Source organism: Triticum aestivum, chromosome 1A (assembly GCF_018294505.1).
Source record: "Triticum aestivum cultivar Chinese Spring chromosome 1A, IWGSC CS RefSeq v2.1, whole genome shotgun sequence".
NCBI lineage: Eukaryota > Viridiplantae > Streptophyta > Magnoliopsida > Poales > Poaceae > Triticum > Triticum aestivum.
In genome coordinates this window covers 520996662-521008967 of record NC_057794.1, presented here as the reverse complement: position 1 = coordinate 521008967, position 12306 = coordinate 520996662, and the positions used below count along the sequence as shown (strand labels likewise).

The following is a 12306-nucleotide window of genomic DNA, read 5'->3' as shown; positions in this document are numbered from 1 at the left end:
GTGTCGCCGCCGGACGTGCTGCTTGCCGCGGTCGCCGACCAACCCCTCAACCCCTGGTGCCCGTGGGCCGCCAGCCTTCCCACTGCATCAGCAACGTCCCCGGTGTGGCGCCCCTCTGCATCAGCAATCACGATCATGCCAGACCCAGAGAGAGCCCTGCCGTGGCTGCTGCTTTGAGATTTGCTAGCCTTTTTCTTTTCTGGAGACGAATTGATTACGTTACAGTCCACAAGTTTGAGTTTTGTTCGTTCACGTTTACAGTCCAAGCGTAATTCGTAATTCCATTATGCTTACGTTTGCGGTGTTTCTCTGGAACCAAACACCTCCTAGATTTTTTGAGAAATCAAACTTACAAACTTTGACAAAGTCTAAAGAAAATTATTTATATCTACAATACCAACTATATACAATATGAAAATATGCATCGTGATATATTATGTTCTTTATACCAAACTTTTCAGGTCTGCTCGAAATTGACTCGTTGTCAGCTCTTGTATATTATAACCAATTTTTAGACGAGCTACTAAAGCCAAGCCAAATCAGCAAATCCACTCAAAGCAACCGAGACCATTAACGATGACTACGGAGTACAAGCATAGAAATCTTTTAAACAGGGTGAACAAAGTCATCAATTATTACACGCTTCCTCCAAACCTCAAGAGCATCAAAAAGAGAATCGTTCCGCGGAATAACGATGCATAGTTCAGACCATTTCCGACAGTATGTGCCGATATCTGCTATAGTCCGACGTCGTCTTGAAACTCGGCGTGAGCTCAGCAAAAAAGCTCAGCACAGCGGCAAGGTTCGGCGTGATGTTCTTGGCCACGGCTTCCTCCAAGAACAGGGAAGGCTGCACGGTGATAACCTGGACCAATCATCATGTCAGAACCAGCCCGTTGGAACAAAGCATTCAGACAAAGTCAGGATGGACTAACTTGAGCACCGATTTTCAGACAATCAGCAACTCAGGGAGTAACAAACTTGGTTGTAGTAAGTTGCAACGAATACAATAACACTTCCTAATCAGTTGTTTTCAAGTTGATACATGGATGGAAACAGAAATGGGAAGCACTCAACAATAATTTAGTTGTTTTCTAATCGAGAAGCACAAGCACCCAAAGATAACATAGCATCAGTAGGGTAGGCGAATACCTTGTATTTTCGAGCATAGCGTAGAGCCTCCAGGTAGTACCCGTCTTGGAGTAATGCAGCCACGTAGTCATGGTGCAGGCACCTCTCCCGGAGCATGTCCACTCCCAGCTTCCTTGTCAGCGAATGATGTCGACCCAGATCAATGAGCTGCATTGCGAGTTCCCTGGACGGCTCTAGAATCTGCAGGAATTGATCCATCGCCAAAATGAAACCATACTTCTTGGCCACATTCACTTAGGGAGTTGACAGTGGTCAATTTGTTTTGTTCTTTTATGTGGAAAAGGTCGATTTGTTTTTTTGGTAAAAACTCTCAAAAGTCATCGTAGCGTGCAAGCATAAAAGCATAGTGATTCGTGCTAACAAAATCTGATGGCCACAATGAATTTCCATCTGTGCAATGAACTGATGGGCTCAATTAGAGGCCTGTCGATCGAAGCTCAAGTACAGGGGGGCGTCATCAGGCGACTCAGGTGCAGGCTCGGATTCAACAATAGTCAGTGCTAGTAGAGACAAGCCTCAACTGAAACTTTTCATAAACAATATTCAAAGGCTAATAGTACTACCTAAAGGAAACTGCAAACTACAGTTGACGTATGTATTTTCTTCAGAAGTGAATCGCTTCTGCTCGTTTCCAATCATGTTGGATTGGACATTATCTTCTATATCTAAATAGCTAGCCCCCACTAACCTATTTCTCTCAACATGCAAGCATGCCACCTCATCATTCAACATGCATGGGAAAAGGCCCACCTCAACATGCACCCATGCATAAGTAAAAGCTACCTCAACATGCAAACATGCATGCGATTTTTTATTTTATTCAAATTTAATAAATATTTTACAACTAAACAATAATCAAACACAATAAATCGTTAGTATTTTAATTTTTAGTTCTCATATTATTACTCCAAATATTCATGTTCCATACAACCAAATCTTATTAAAATATATTGCAAAACATTCCCACAACAATGTGCAGGGTATCATCTAGTTCATATAGTTTTCATCCAATGATGGATGAAAAAGTTTGTTGGATTGGACACTATTCATACAAATTTAAGGCATGTGAAAGATAACAATTTGTTTGGAATCATACTCGTCAACATATTTAACCCTACTTGCACTAATATAGTGATTTCAATTTTCTTCTCAAAACAGTAATATATTTAACCATCAGCACGCCTGACATTATAATTGTAATTGCCACACAGATCATTAATAATGGTGTTGAAATAATGAAGCAAAAGAGGTAATACATTTAACCACCAGCACACACGACATGATCGATTGTGCTAGTCTAGTTAATGGTAATCGCCCACTGGTCATTAAGAGTGGTGTTGGAATAGCAAATTGAACTTCTTAGATACAAACATCATGATTGATTGTGCTAGTCTACTTAATGGTAATTGCCACATTGATCATTAATAATGGTGTTGGAATAACATACTGACCTTGTTCGATACAAACAGTGCTATTTCAGCATAACGGTTGCTGCAGGCCAGCAAAGCAGTCATCATGACATAAAGGTCAGGAGGAGCCTTCAGCCCAGCTTTTGACAGGCTGTACAAAAACAGGACAATACTTAGTGTACCTTTTCTTTGTTGCTTCTAAATTAATTTTAAAGAACACTAAATGTACCTTCGTAAAAACTCCATGATGACAGCAATAAGGTATGCAGGATCACCCATCATTTCATCTTCAACAAGCACAAAGACGGACTGGACCATTTCAATTGGTGAAATTGCCACACTAGCAACATGTGTTCCATGCTGCATTGATGTACCAGAAGCCAATGGTTGGCTATCCTCTCCTACAACCTGCGGTCTTTTGCCAGTGGCGTCAGATATCTGGGAACTTGATGTTGCCTGACTTACCGCTCTCGATGTATTGGTAATACCGTCAGAATCAGAGGATGTGTTTAAAGATGACCTATCTACATGTGCTGCCAGGTTAGCAATTCCATGCTCAACTCCTGAATTTGACTGTGACTGTCCACTCTCAACCCCACTTGCTGAATCAGTGTTGATAACAGGTCCAATCATGGTTCCAGGAGGTTCCTGAGAAACCACACGGGAGTCCTCAACAGGCTGAAAACTTGACTGTTGGTTTTGCTCAGACGTCCTCCTAACCCCAGCAGCACCGCCTACCATTTTCATCGAACGAGAGTATGAATCAAGAATGATATCCATTGCCTTTGCAACCAAAGTTACTGGCCTCCTTTCCAAGATGGTTGTTCGAACTATAGCAAGGCTTAGTGTCTTAACCTGAACCATAAGTTTCAATAAGAAATATTATGACAATGGTAATAGATGGCGAAAACTGAACTATCACGAAGTAGTGAAATCGTATTTTACCATACTCAGGTCAGACTTTCGTCTCTGAAGGAATTCCAAAATCGAAGGAGCATCAGAAGTACTAGCAGCAATAGCCTAGAGATTTCAAGCTACTCATGTCAGGAAAATTGTATTTGTGTTGAGGATGAATTAATCAAGGAATAATCCATTGCCAATTCCTTACCTCCAGATCTAAATGAAGTTTCCAGAGTAGCCCATTCTCAGCATCACAGATGAGGTCAGGAATGAGAAAGTTCCAACCTTCTCCATATAAAGTCCCGCCATAAGCACTTGATTGCTGATCTGCAGGTTGTGCTGCTTGCTTACTATTGCTGGCCAGTCCTCTCACAAGCAGTGGAAGTGGTGCAGATATTGGTGCGTAAGAATCCATAAATACATCGTAAAGTATGACAACTTTCGCATCAATTTGATGGATCATGATTATATTGTCAACTGCACTAACTGCAATTCTGCTTGAATATACTGGGAGAGTACCCTGAAATAACAAGCTATGAGTTAGGGGACTACGGTTTTTTCTTGACAGACGAAATAGAAGAACATTTCCCAACAGGGATTTCAGAACCTAGACCAGCTAATCGGTTTTGTGATCACCGACTAAGACACTCCTTAAATCTCTCATTTTGAAAGGAAATTTGCTGGTATCCCAGTGGCAGAACTTTGCCAAAAGCAGCAATACGGCATTTTTCAGCCAAACTTAGAGCAGTTTATAACTTTTCAGGAACACAAGTGTTTACTTACAAGGGACAAATGAACATTTAAATTTTAATTATAAATTATGTAACTGTAAACAGACCTGCAGTTTAATGTAAACTGAGTAGTTTCCTACAACCTAACCAGGCCCAGGATGTCAAACTGAGGCACTGAGGTACAACTCATAGACCTTGTGTCAACTTTAGCTCCAGCTACCGCAGCTTTCTAGGGAAGGAAACAACACACTGGAAACAAAGCGTGTAACATAAGCTTACATTACAGTCTATTCTTCATGTCCATATAAGAACTATATGATTCCAACACTTACCCTCGTCTTTACTATTAAAGGGGAGTTGGGGATTGTACATCGCTTTTTTGGTAACATTCACGCTCTCCCTTGAGTGCCCTGTTATGGAGCATGAGTTGTGAAGGTGGAAAGTGGTGCCGCAGCATGGTGTGCATGTGAGGCCTATGTGTCAGGGTGTGTTCGGTTGGCTACAAGGGCTTGCAAGCTGTGATTGAATCGGCGGCTGACGAATAAACAAAAAACTCGTCTCCTCCTCTTGTGCCTCTCCTCTGTTCTTTATCTCAAGTCAGGCAACCACCATGAGTCACACGTCAGCAATCATACCAGCAAGTGGATAGTTACACAAGATAATGAAAACACAAGAGATCCCTGTCACCTTAATCTTAATCACCTTAAATTAAAGTCATTGCAGAATATGTGGCGGACATGACGAGGGGTGGTAATTTTCATAAATATTAAATAAATGCTACTGAACTTATTATCGGAATCTACAAACTGAAACAGACACCTAACTCGGAAAGAAACTATCTGAACATGACATGTATTTCTTAAGAAAAGAAATTGGAGATCGGCACATATCGTTCAAACCTGTTGGACAACAGCATCACGGTAGAATCGGTACAGGTTCAATGCCATGCCGACTCTATCCAGCTGCAAGCAGTAAATCCTACCATACCTGCCAAATTTGGGAAATGTTATTGGAATTTATGTGAAATTTGTAAAAAAGGAAAAAAGAAAAAAAAAAGAGGGACAGAAAGCATACACTGTTACAATGTGAACATCAGCAGCAGCTAGGACAGGCTTGTTATTTGCTTCGGATTTAGACATCACCATCTCAAACTTAGGCAATTTGACGATCCCACCAGCAGAAAACTGTTAGAACCATACATAAAAGTTAGCATACAGTTTAGATGTTAAATCAATGACCCATGTCAATTTAATGGAAATAGAAAGTAAGTTCAAAATAAAGTCCCAGCCCTGCACTCTACTACACAAAGATTACTTTAAAATGTCTCAGCTCGGAATCTGCTTTAAAGTTTAAAGCGCAACTACAGCATCAGCCCACCAGAATGAGCATGGTTAAGAAAAGTTAAATACCAATCAACATGTATAAAAACAATCCTCATCAGAGTTGTTTCTTTGGGGCATGTTATCTTCAATGGGTGCATAATGCATTACCTGATATCCAGTGAACAGCGTACATTGCATTCCAGATGCAAGAAGAAGCAACCTGCTTTCATGAGTGTAAAGATACCAGGTGGCACTGCACTTTTTTGACTCCACTAACCGAAGAGCATTTGATTGAGGCTCATAGACAAGCAGATCTAGCCCACTGCAATAGAGACACATTTCACAAAAAATGAACCAAAGAACAGGATAGCTTCCTTCTACATAGAATTAAAATATGAATGAAGTCAGTCCCAAAATAAGAACATGACTAATTGGTTCATCTTACAAGTGCTCCTGTGGCTGTGAGCCTGTGACAATAGGCTAATTGGATATTTGGATGCAGAACATATAAAGTTTCTGCTATTTATATTGTAGCAGCAACACCTTTACAAACCTTGTTTTTATAATTATGACATCACAAGTGGGACAGTCAGTCCAGAAAAATCCCAGTATGGTCTCAGAATCTGCTCTGCACTTCTTACTACAGCCTTCCCCTGTTTCTCTATTTCTAAACTCGACCTCATGACTGGATCGCTGAATCCCTATGGCTTTCTGATCCAGAGAAAATCGAACTGATAAGATGGGGCCTTCATTAATTGGATCAGAGTTTGGAGGTCCAGATTGAGTAGATGCAGCTATCTTCCAGTATAATATCTGCAGTAATGTAACCAATTTACTTTGTGATAACCAAGTATCTAGCGGAAATGTAAAGTCGATTAATTAGATATTCAAATACCCGATCAGCTGTTGGGGCTACAAGAAACTTATTCGCATCATCATAGAATAGCCCCTTAATATCTGGAATGTCACACCGTAGCGGAGGATGTTGTACATAAGCGTGAGAGAGCGCACCAGGGCTGCTCAAACCTCCTTGCATCTGATTGTGCACAATTCATTTGTTATTTCAAGCTTGTCAATTAGTGATCTTGCAGTTTACCAACATAATACAAAAGGGAGCTGTTGTCAGCATGATGCACAGCTCTTTTTCTTATTACATGGTTATAAAACACCATGATATCCATATTTTCTTTGAGTCGTAAAATACAGAGCTAGACTCACCTGAGAGCACACTGATCACACTGAAAGGTGGTTAACACCAAACTCCAAACGCCTTGAACTTCAAGCCTTATTCTTGACCTTTGAGGACAGAGTAATGAAAGTTAGGACAGGAAGATAGATCCACTTTCAAGCATGAAATGATTACACAGATTGTAAGCAGTCTTTTATAAACCAAATACAAATTTAAATCCGTAAGCCTATGAATCGACAAAAATAAATTAATGTAAGGACTGTATATGAATTGACAAAAATAAATTAATTTAGGGACTGTATATTAATCAACAACATAAATTAATTCAGGAACTGCACACTGACAGTGTTTCCGATTGGCCATGGGACCAAGATTAGCCCTCAACTCTTTAGACTTCTCTCACCCTGCTCTCACCTCCCGAACATCCCATCCTCACTGCCACCCATTCCCCAAGGTCCGCTGCCCCCTGCATCACAAGAGTCGCTCTAGCGCCACGAGGCCTGCCATCCAGCACCAACACCAGCAGCTCCCTCATCCCCCTCTCTCACCAATCGCTATCTAATCCATTGCCCCCGCCATCTTCCCTGTTTCCGCCGCTATATTACTGCTGGATCTGCCTCCTAGTATCAACCACCACCAACATCTCTCCCAGATTATCTACCAACCGATGTTCTTGACATGCCAAGACGGCCTGCCACCCCCAACGGGTTATCCCTTTAAGCCCCACAGGTGCAGAGAGTCACCATCCACCCCAAAACCTCACCGGCGATGGTGGAAATGGCATGGTCATAGGGGGAAGATGGACGGAGTACGCAGCAGCAGTGGAACAAAAAAAATAAACAAACAAGAGGAGGAACAAAAATGGGTAGAGAAGTTGATTGTTGGCCAAGAAGAAAACAGTGATTTATTTATAACAACCAAAGGCCATTTCCATTTGAATTGGGTGCTTAATTGTACAGGTGAAAGTTGTAACACTATGATTTGATACAACCAAACTATTTTCTTAGTAATGGGAAGATTACCGCAGTTTGCATGCATGCTCTGAGTGCTAGAAACTCCTTAGAACACATATTATGTTCAATCTCAGGGACCTTTGCTGCTATGCATCTCCCATAATCTTTTGCCTGCATAGCATAGCTGATAAATAGAACACTCGCGACATTATAAAACAAAAAAAGACCAGATCATAAGGTTATTGAGTATTTACTCATCTTCACCAAGCCAGTTGGCGCTAGCAATTTGAATTGCATATGTATCACCAGTACAGCAAGTTAGTAAGTTACATAACCCTTCAATGTCAAACTATTTCTTTGGGGTGAAGTGAGCGTAGCTCAGATGGTTAGGTTCCTTGTGGTGGAACCAACCCACCCGGGTTCAAGTCCGTGCTCGCATTTTCCTGAATTTATTCCAGGCTTTTTGGCGATGTTCATTCAATGGGAGCCGATGTTCCCATCGAGTAAGAAGTGCCTGTGGTGACTTCATCTATCTCAACATTTGCCGGCTCGGTTTCCCGGAAGTGCTCATACAGGTAGGGTGTGCGTGTGTGCGTCCATAGGGGTGAGTGTATGCACGTCTTTGTGAACGTCTACATTTGTACTATGTTTCTCAAAAAAAGATATTGGGGAATGTGTATGGATACTTCCAGTTCACTCCTACTTAGCTACCATTCATATCATGCTATTCGATTCAGTGTAACAACATATGAAAATCAGCAGCAACAAATTTAGGGGTAATTAACAGATTGAAGTGCACTTCCTAAATATAATCACCCAAGGGCAGAGGAGCAAACAACTAAGCAGCAGGCATCCTCCTCATAGCCGAAAACCAAAATCACACTAGTGCAGAACCGGGCAATAGCACCGGTTCGTAAGGCCCTTTAGTGCCGGTTCGGTAACCGGCACTAAAGGACGCCAGGACTAAGCTAACACCCACACGGATCAAATTAGACCCCTATAACAGGCTCCTAACAATCCGGTAGCAACAAACTACCTTTAGCGAAGTACTAGCACCGAGTAGCAAAGAGACACTAATTACAACAGTGTATGTATATCACCCATCGTGATCTTCCCAGCAGCAACAGCAAACCAATCTGCAAGGGGAAACCTCCCAAATCTACCACCAGCCCGTGACCACTTGCTGCAAACCAAAACTAAACTAGGGAATTCTGATCCCCGATCCTGCTACGGCGCATTAGTACTAAATAGCTAATAACGAGTGAACGAACCATCACACTTGTCGGCAGGTGAAGAGGGGGGGATTAACGAGTGGAGGAGCGAGCGGGCGGGCACCTGGGACGCGCAGGTGGCGAGGATCCGGGCCAACGCAGAGGGGGCCGCCGGCTTCCGTTCCTTCATCCAAACCCTGGCCAGATCACGCGGCCATACCAGTGGGGAGAAGGGGAAAACAGCAGCGGCGGCGGCGGCGGCAAGGAAATTCGAGGGGGGGCTCGAGCTGGGGCGGCGGTCGAGTGAAGAGGGGTTGGGATTTGAGTCGCCTGGTCGGGGTGGTGGTGGCGCGAGCTCGTACCGTCGTCTTCTTCGCCGGCCGGTCCACGATGAGGCAGGCAGGGATGGAGAAGAAGGTCCGCGGAGATGGGTTCGGTAGAAGCTGAGATGGGAAAATTCACCGGCTTGGCTCGCCGCGGTATCTGGGCCTGGCGCTGGGCCGAGTGGTTCGCTGTAGGGGCATGGGCAGCCCGGCCTGAACCCGAAGCCCAAGGGACGTGCCGGGCTCGGGCTCCAGTTTTGGTCCAAAAGCCTGAATTGCCTCAAAATTAGGGTTTTATCAGAAAATATACTAACACCTCAAAAAATCAGCAAATATAGCTGTTACTCAAACAAAAATCAGAAAATATTGATATAATATAGTTTTAATATGAAAAGTGCAATGTTTAGTTGTTTTGGGTCGGGTCGACCTCAGGTTTTGGGGGGCGGCCCGAGGAATACCCAGGTCTAGTCACACGACTTTGTACATCGAAAATCATGGAGATAAGTATATTTACTACGCGTGAGCACGCATTAGAAACCACTTCGTGGGAGAGGGTCAAGGCGGGCGACTGAAACCCTAGCCACCACCCCGTCTTCTCCCCTTCTCTCCATCGCCAAGGTGCATCACTAGGAAAAGGCCGCACAGCGTTGGCACCATCGGGAGGTTGCTGATCGTGGTGGGCCTACTCTGGAGGAGTTGGTAGGCTACCATGGGTCGGCGACGGAGATGAGTAGCCGAGGTGCGGTTGTCGACAGGCGATGCTCGACAACATCGGTGGTGATCCAACGCGATAATCTCCAACGGCAGCCCCGCCTGGCTAGGTCACTGGAGAAGAGGGCGTTGGTGCATGGTCGTGGGCAACGATGAGCTTGACATCAGACTCGAATATGGTGTGCAGTGGCATTTGTGATTTGTCTCTGGTTTCTTTGGAGAGTGTTTGTGTCTAGTTTGAGGTGTGAGGCAGTTGTGTTGTCCAAGTATATGGATAATCTCCTCCTTGCCCTTTCCCCGTTTCATTGGTGTGCTTGTTGCCGACACCGGAGGGTGTCTAGAGCTATGTCTTTGACAGGCCTCCCAGGATCTGATGGATTCGTTTGGATTCATATCGCTTTCTTGGTCCTCGGAGTTTCCATAGGATCTTTTCGGCGTTTTTTCTCTAGGGCGTAAACTTATTTCGCTGATCGCAGTCACCGGCGTCTCATGGTCTGCATCAACGACTTTCTGGTTGTTGCTTCTACAAGCTCCTGATTTTAAACAAGTTTTGTCCCGCTGAGGTGGAGGCCCAGAGGCGGCATCGAGCTATGCTCACAGTGAGTCGTCAGTGGATGCAGGAGGAAGAAAACTTTGACACCCCTGATAATTTCAATGTGATGTTTTTTCTGTAAGGGTGTTTTTGTATGGACTTGTGATATTTAATATATGGCTTTAGAGCCTTTCACAAAAACAAAGGTATATTATTCCCTCGAACTATCAAATTTTCGACATATCCCCATCCCTAACCTTTTATTGTTACCCGTATCATCGGGCAGTTCGGCTAATTTTGTGACCTGTTCGGTTTTGATTCCCCGTGTTGTATAAACTGTATGTGCCGAAGGAGCTAAAAGGAGCTCTGGTTCATTGAGTTTGGCGCGAATGGAGATTGGCCACATGGAGCCAGCAGGCGTGTTGATGTAGCTCGGTGCCATGGGCAGCCCATAGCTGCTGAAGCTAAGCATCGCCGGTTGTGGATCGTGCCTTGTATGAATCCGATGCGGAAAGTCGAGTCGTCGAGTTCCCTCATCATTTTCGCCATGCCACATCGTCTGATATCGTGTCCACCTTCGTGAGGGGGTCTTGTACTCCTTTGAGTCTTCACCTCATAAGGTGGCCTAGTTTTCATGAGTCATATCCATACGAGGAATCTCATTAGTGTTGATGAGTTAAGCTCTATGAATGAGAGTTCAAACCGTAAGTGTTTGTAGTCCAACAAGAAGGGATAAATGGGGAAAACATACATAGGCTTTGGGCCCAACTTTTCTCTTCTGGCATTAGCAAAAGACAGTACTCCCTCCCTTCGTTCGTAATGATGTTGTAGCTAGTGAAACGGTTTTTTATTTTGTGTTTTACCAATTTTTTTATTCACATATGTTAGTGGGAGTATGATCTTTTATTTAAATAAATATGTGTGTGTGTATAATGGTACCATTTTTTCCTCGTGTTCTTTTAAAATTTTATACTACTCACTTGTGGATCTAAAAGTCATTTATTTACGACAGACAGCTGTGTCTTATTTTTGTTAAATGATAAGATATTTTGCAAGCTATGAAAAAATGTATTTAAAAAAATGCTATTGTACAGAAGGCTGCAATACAAGACACACAGCTTATTTTGCAGAAAGGTTTTTTGTAATTTCCGCACAAGTCGCAAGTGGTAATACAAAATGTAAAATGCGAGTTTCTACTAAATACTCCGTCAGTTCCAAATTATAAGGCATTCTATATTTATTTTTTACGAATCAGATGCATATAGACGTGTTTTAGTGTGTTTGTTCACTTATTTCAGTCCGTATATAAATCCATATTGCAATATCCAAAACATCTTATACTTCAGAACAGAGGCAGTACATACATGCATGAACATTCTTTGTACAGTATTATAGCCTTGTGACAGACAGAAGCTGGCAAAACGATGTGAAAACCCATGCCTCCATCTTCAGCTCTGGTTAGCTCGAAAGATAGCTCATTGTTCTCTTTTGACGCGCAAATGCTGGCTTCAAGTGAGAATATTGGTCCCTGCCCCCCTGGCGTACACATTTCTCGCTTCGCTTTTGACGAAGAAATGCAACTGGTGGGCCGTACTCAGCATGTTACTCTCCACACACGGGCAAGAAATACCCTCGTCTGTTCCAAGCATTTGCATTCAAATGATTCCGCAACTGAGCCAGTGCCCGAAATTACAAGTTTCAGAACTCGTAACGCACATATAGAAGCACCAAAGCAAACAGGCGACATGGTTGGAATAAAGGGTTCGGTAAGCCAAAACCAGAACAAGCGTAACCCACAAATCATCATTGCCTGTCAAGATCTTGATAACCATATCAGTCAGTTTTACTGTAAGCTATAAAAATCTCTTCGAAA

The 12306-nt window shown here is 43.1% G+C and overlaps 1 protein-coding gene across 2 annotated transcripts; it reads right to left on the bottom strand.

Moving 5' to 3' along the window:
* Positions 1 to 412: 412 nt before the first annotated feature.
* Positions 413 to 9303, bottom strand: LOC123062436 (regulator of MON1-CCZ1 complex). Of its 2 annotated transcripts, XM_044485960.1 has the most exons (14): positions 8992 to 9303; positions 7726 to 7827; positions 6733 to 6810; positions 6410 to 6550; positions 6068 to 6327; positions 5683 to 5836; positions 5267 to 5376; positions 5092 to 5179; positions 3670 to 3981; positions 3507 to 3581; positions 2791 to 3416; positions 2604 to 2712; positions 1153 to 1332; positions 413 to 865 (listed from the first exon to the last, which is right to left on the bottom strand). In XM_044485960.1, exons 4-14 carry the CDS (start codon positions 6548 to 6550, stop codon positions 704 to 706), a joined length of 2217 nt encoding a protein of 738 aa, XP_044341895.1. In that variant the 5' UTR covers positions 6733 to 6810; positions 7726 to 7827; positions 8992 to 9303; the 3' UTR covers positions 413 to 703. The 2 variants fall into 2 exon arrangements, with proteins under 2 accessions (XP_044341895.1, XP_044341902.1); XM_044485967.1 differs by lacking the exon at positions 7726 to 7827.
* Positions 9304 to 12306: the final 3003 nt, after the last annotated feature.

What these genes read in the sequence shown, in the direction of transcription:
- LOC123062436 (XM_044485960.1), bottom strand. Translation starts at nt 6,550, where the DNA reads ATGCAAGGAGGTTTGAGCAGCCCTGGTGCGCTCTCTCACGCTTATGTA. An exon ending in GATGTTCACATTGTAACAGT is followed by an intron (nt 5,180 to 5,266) that starts GTATGCTTTCTG and finishes CAAATTTGGCAG; the next exon opens with GTATGGTAGGATTTACTGCT. An exon ending in ATCATGGAGTTTTTACGAAG is followed by an intron (nt 2,713 to 2,790) that starts GTACATTTAGTG and finishes GTTTTTGTACAG; the next exon opens with CCTGTCAAAAGCTGGGCTGA.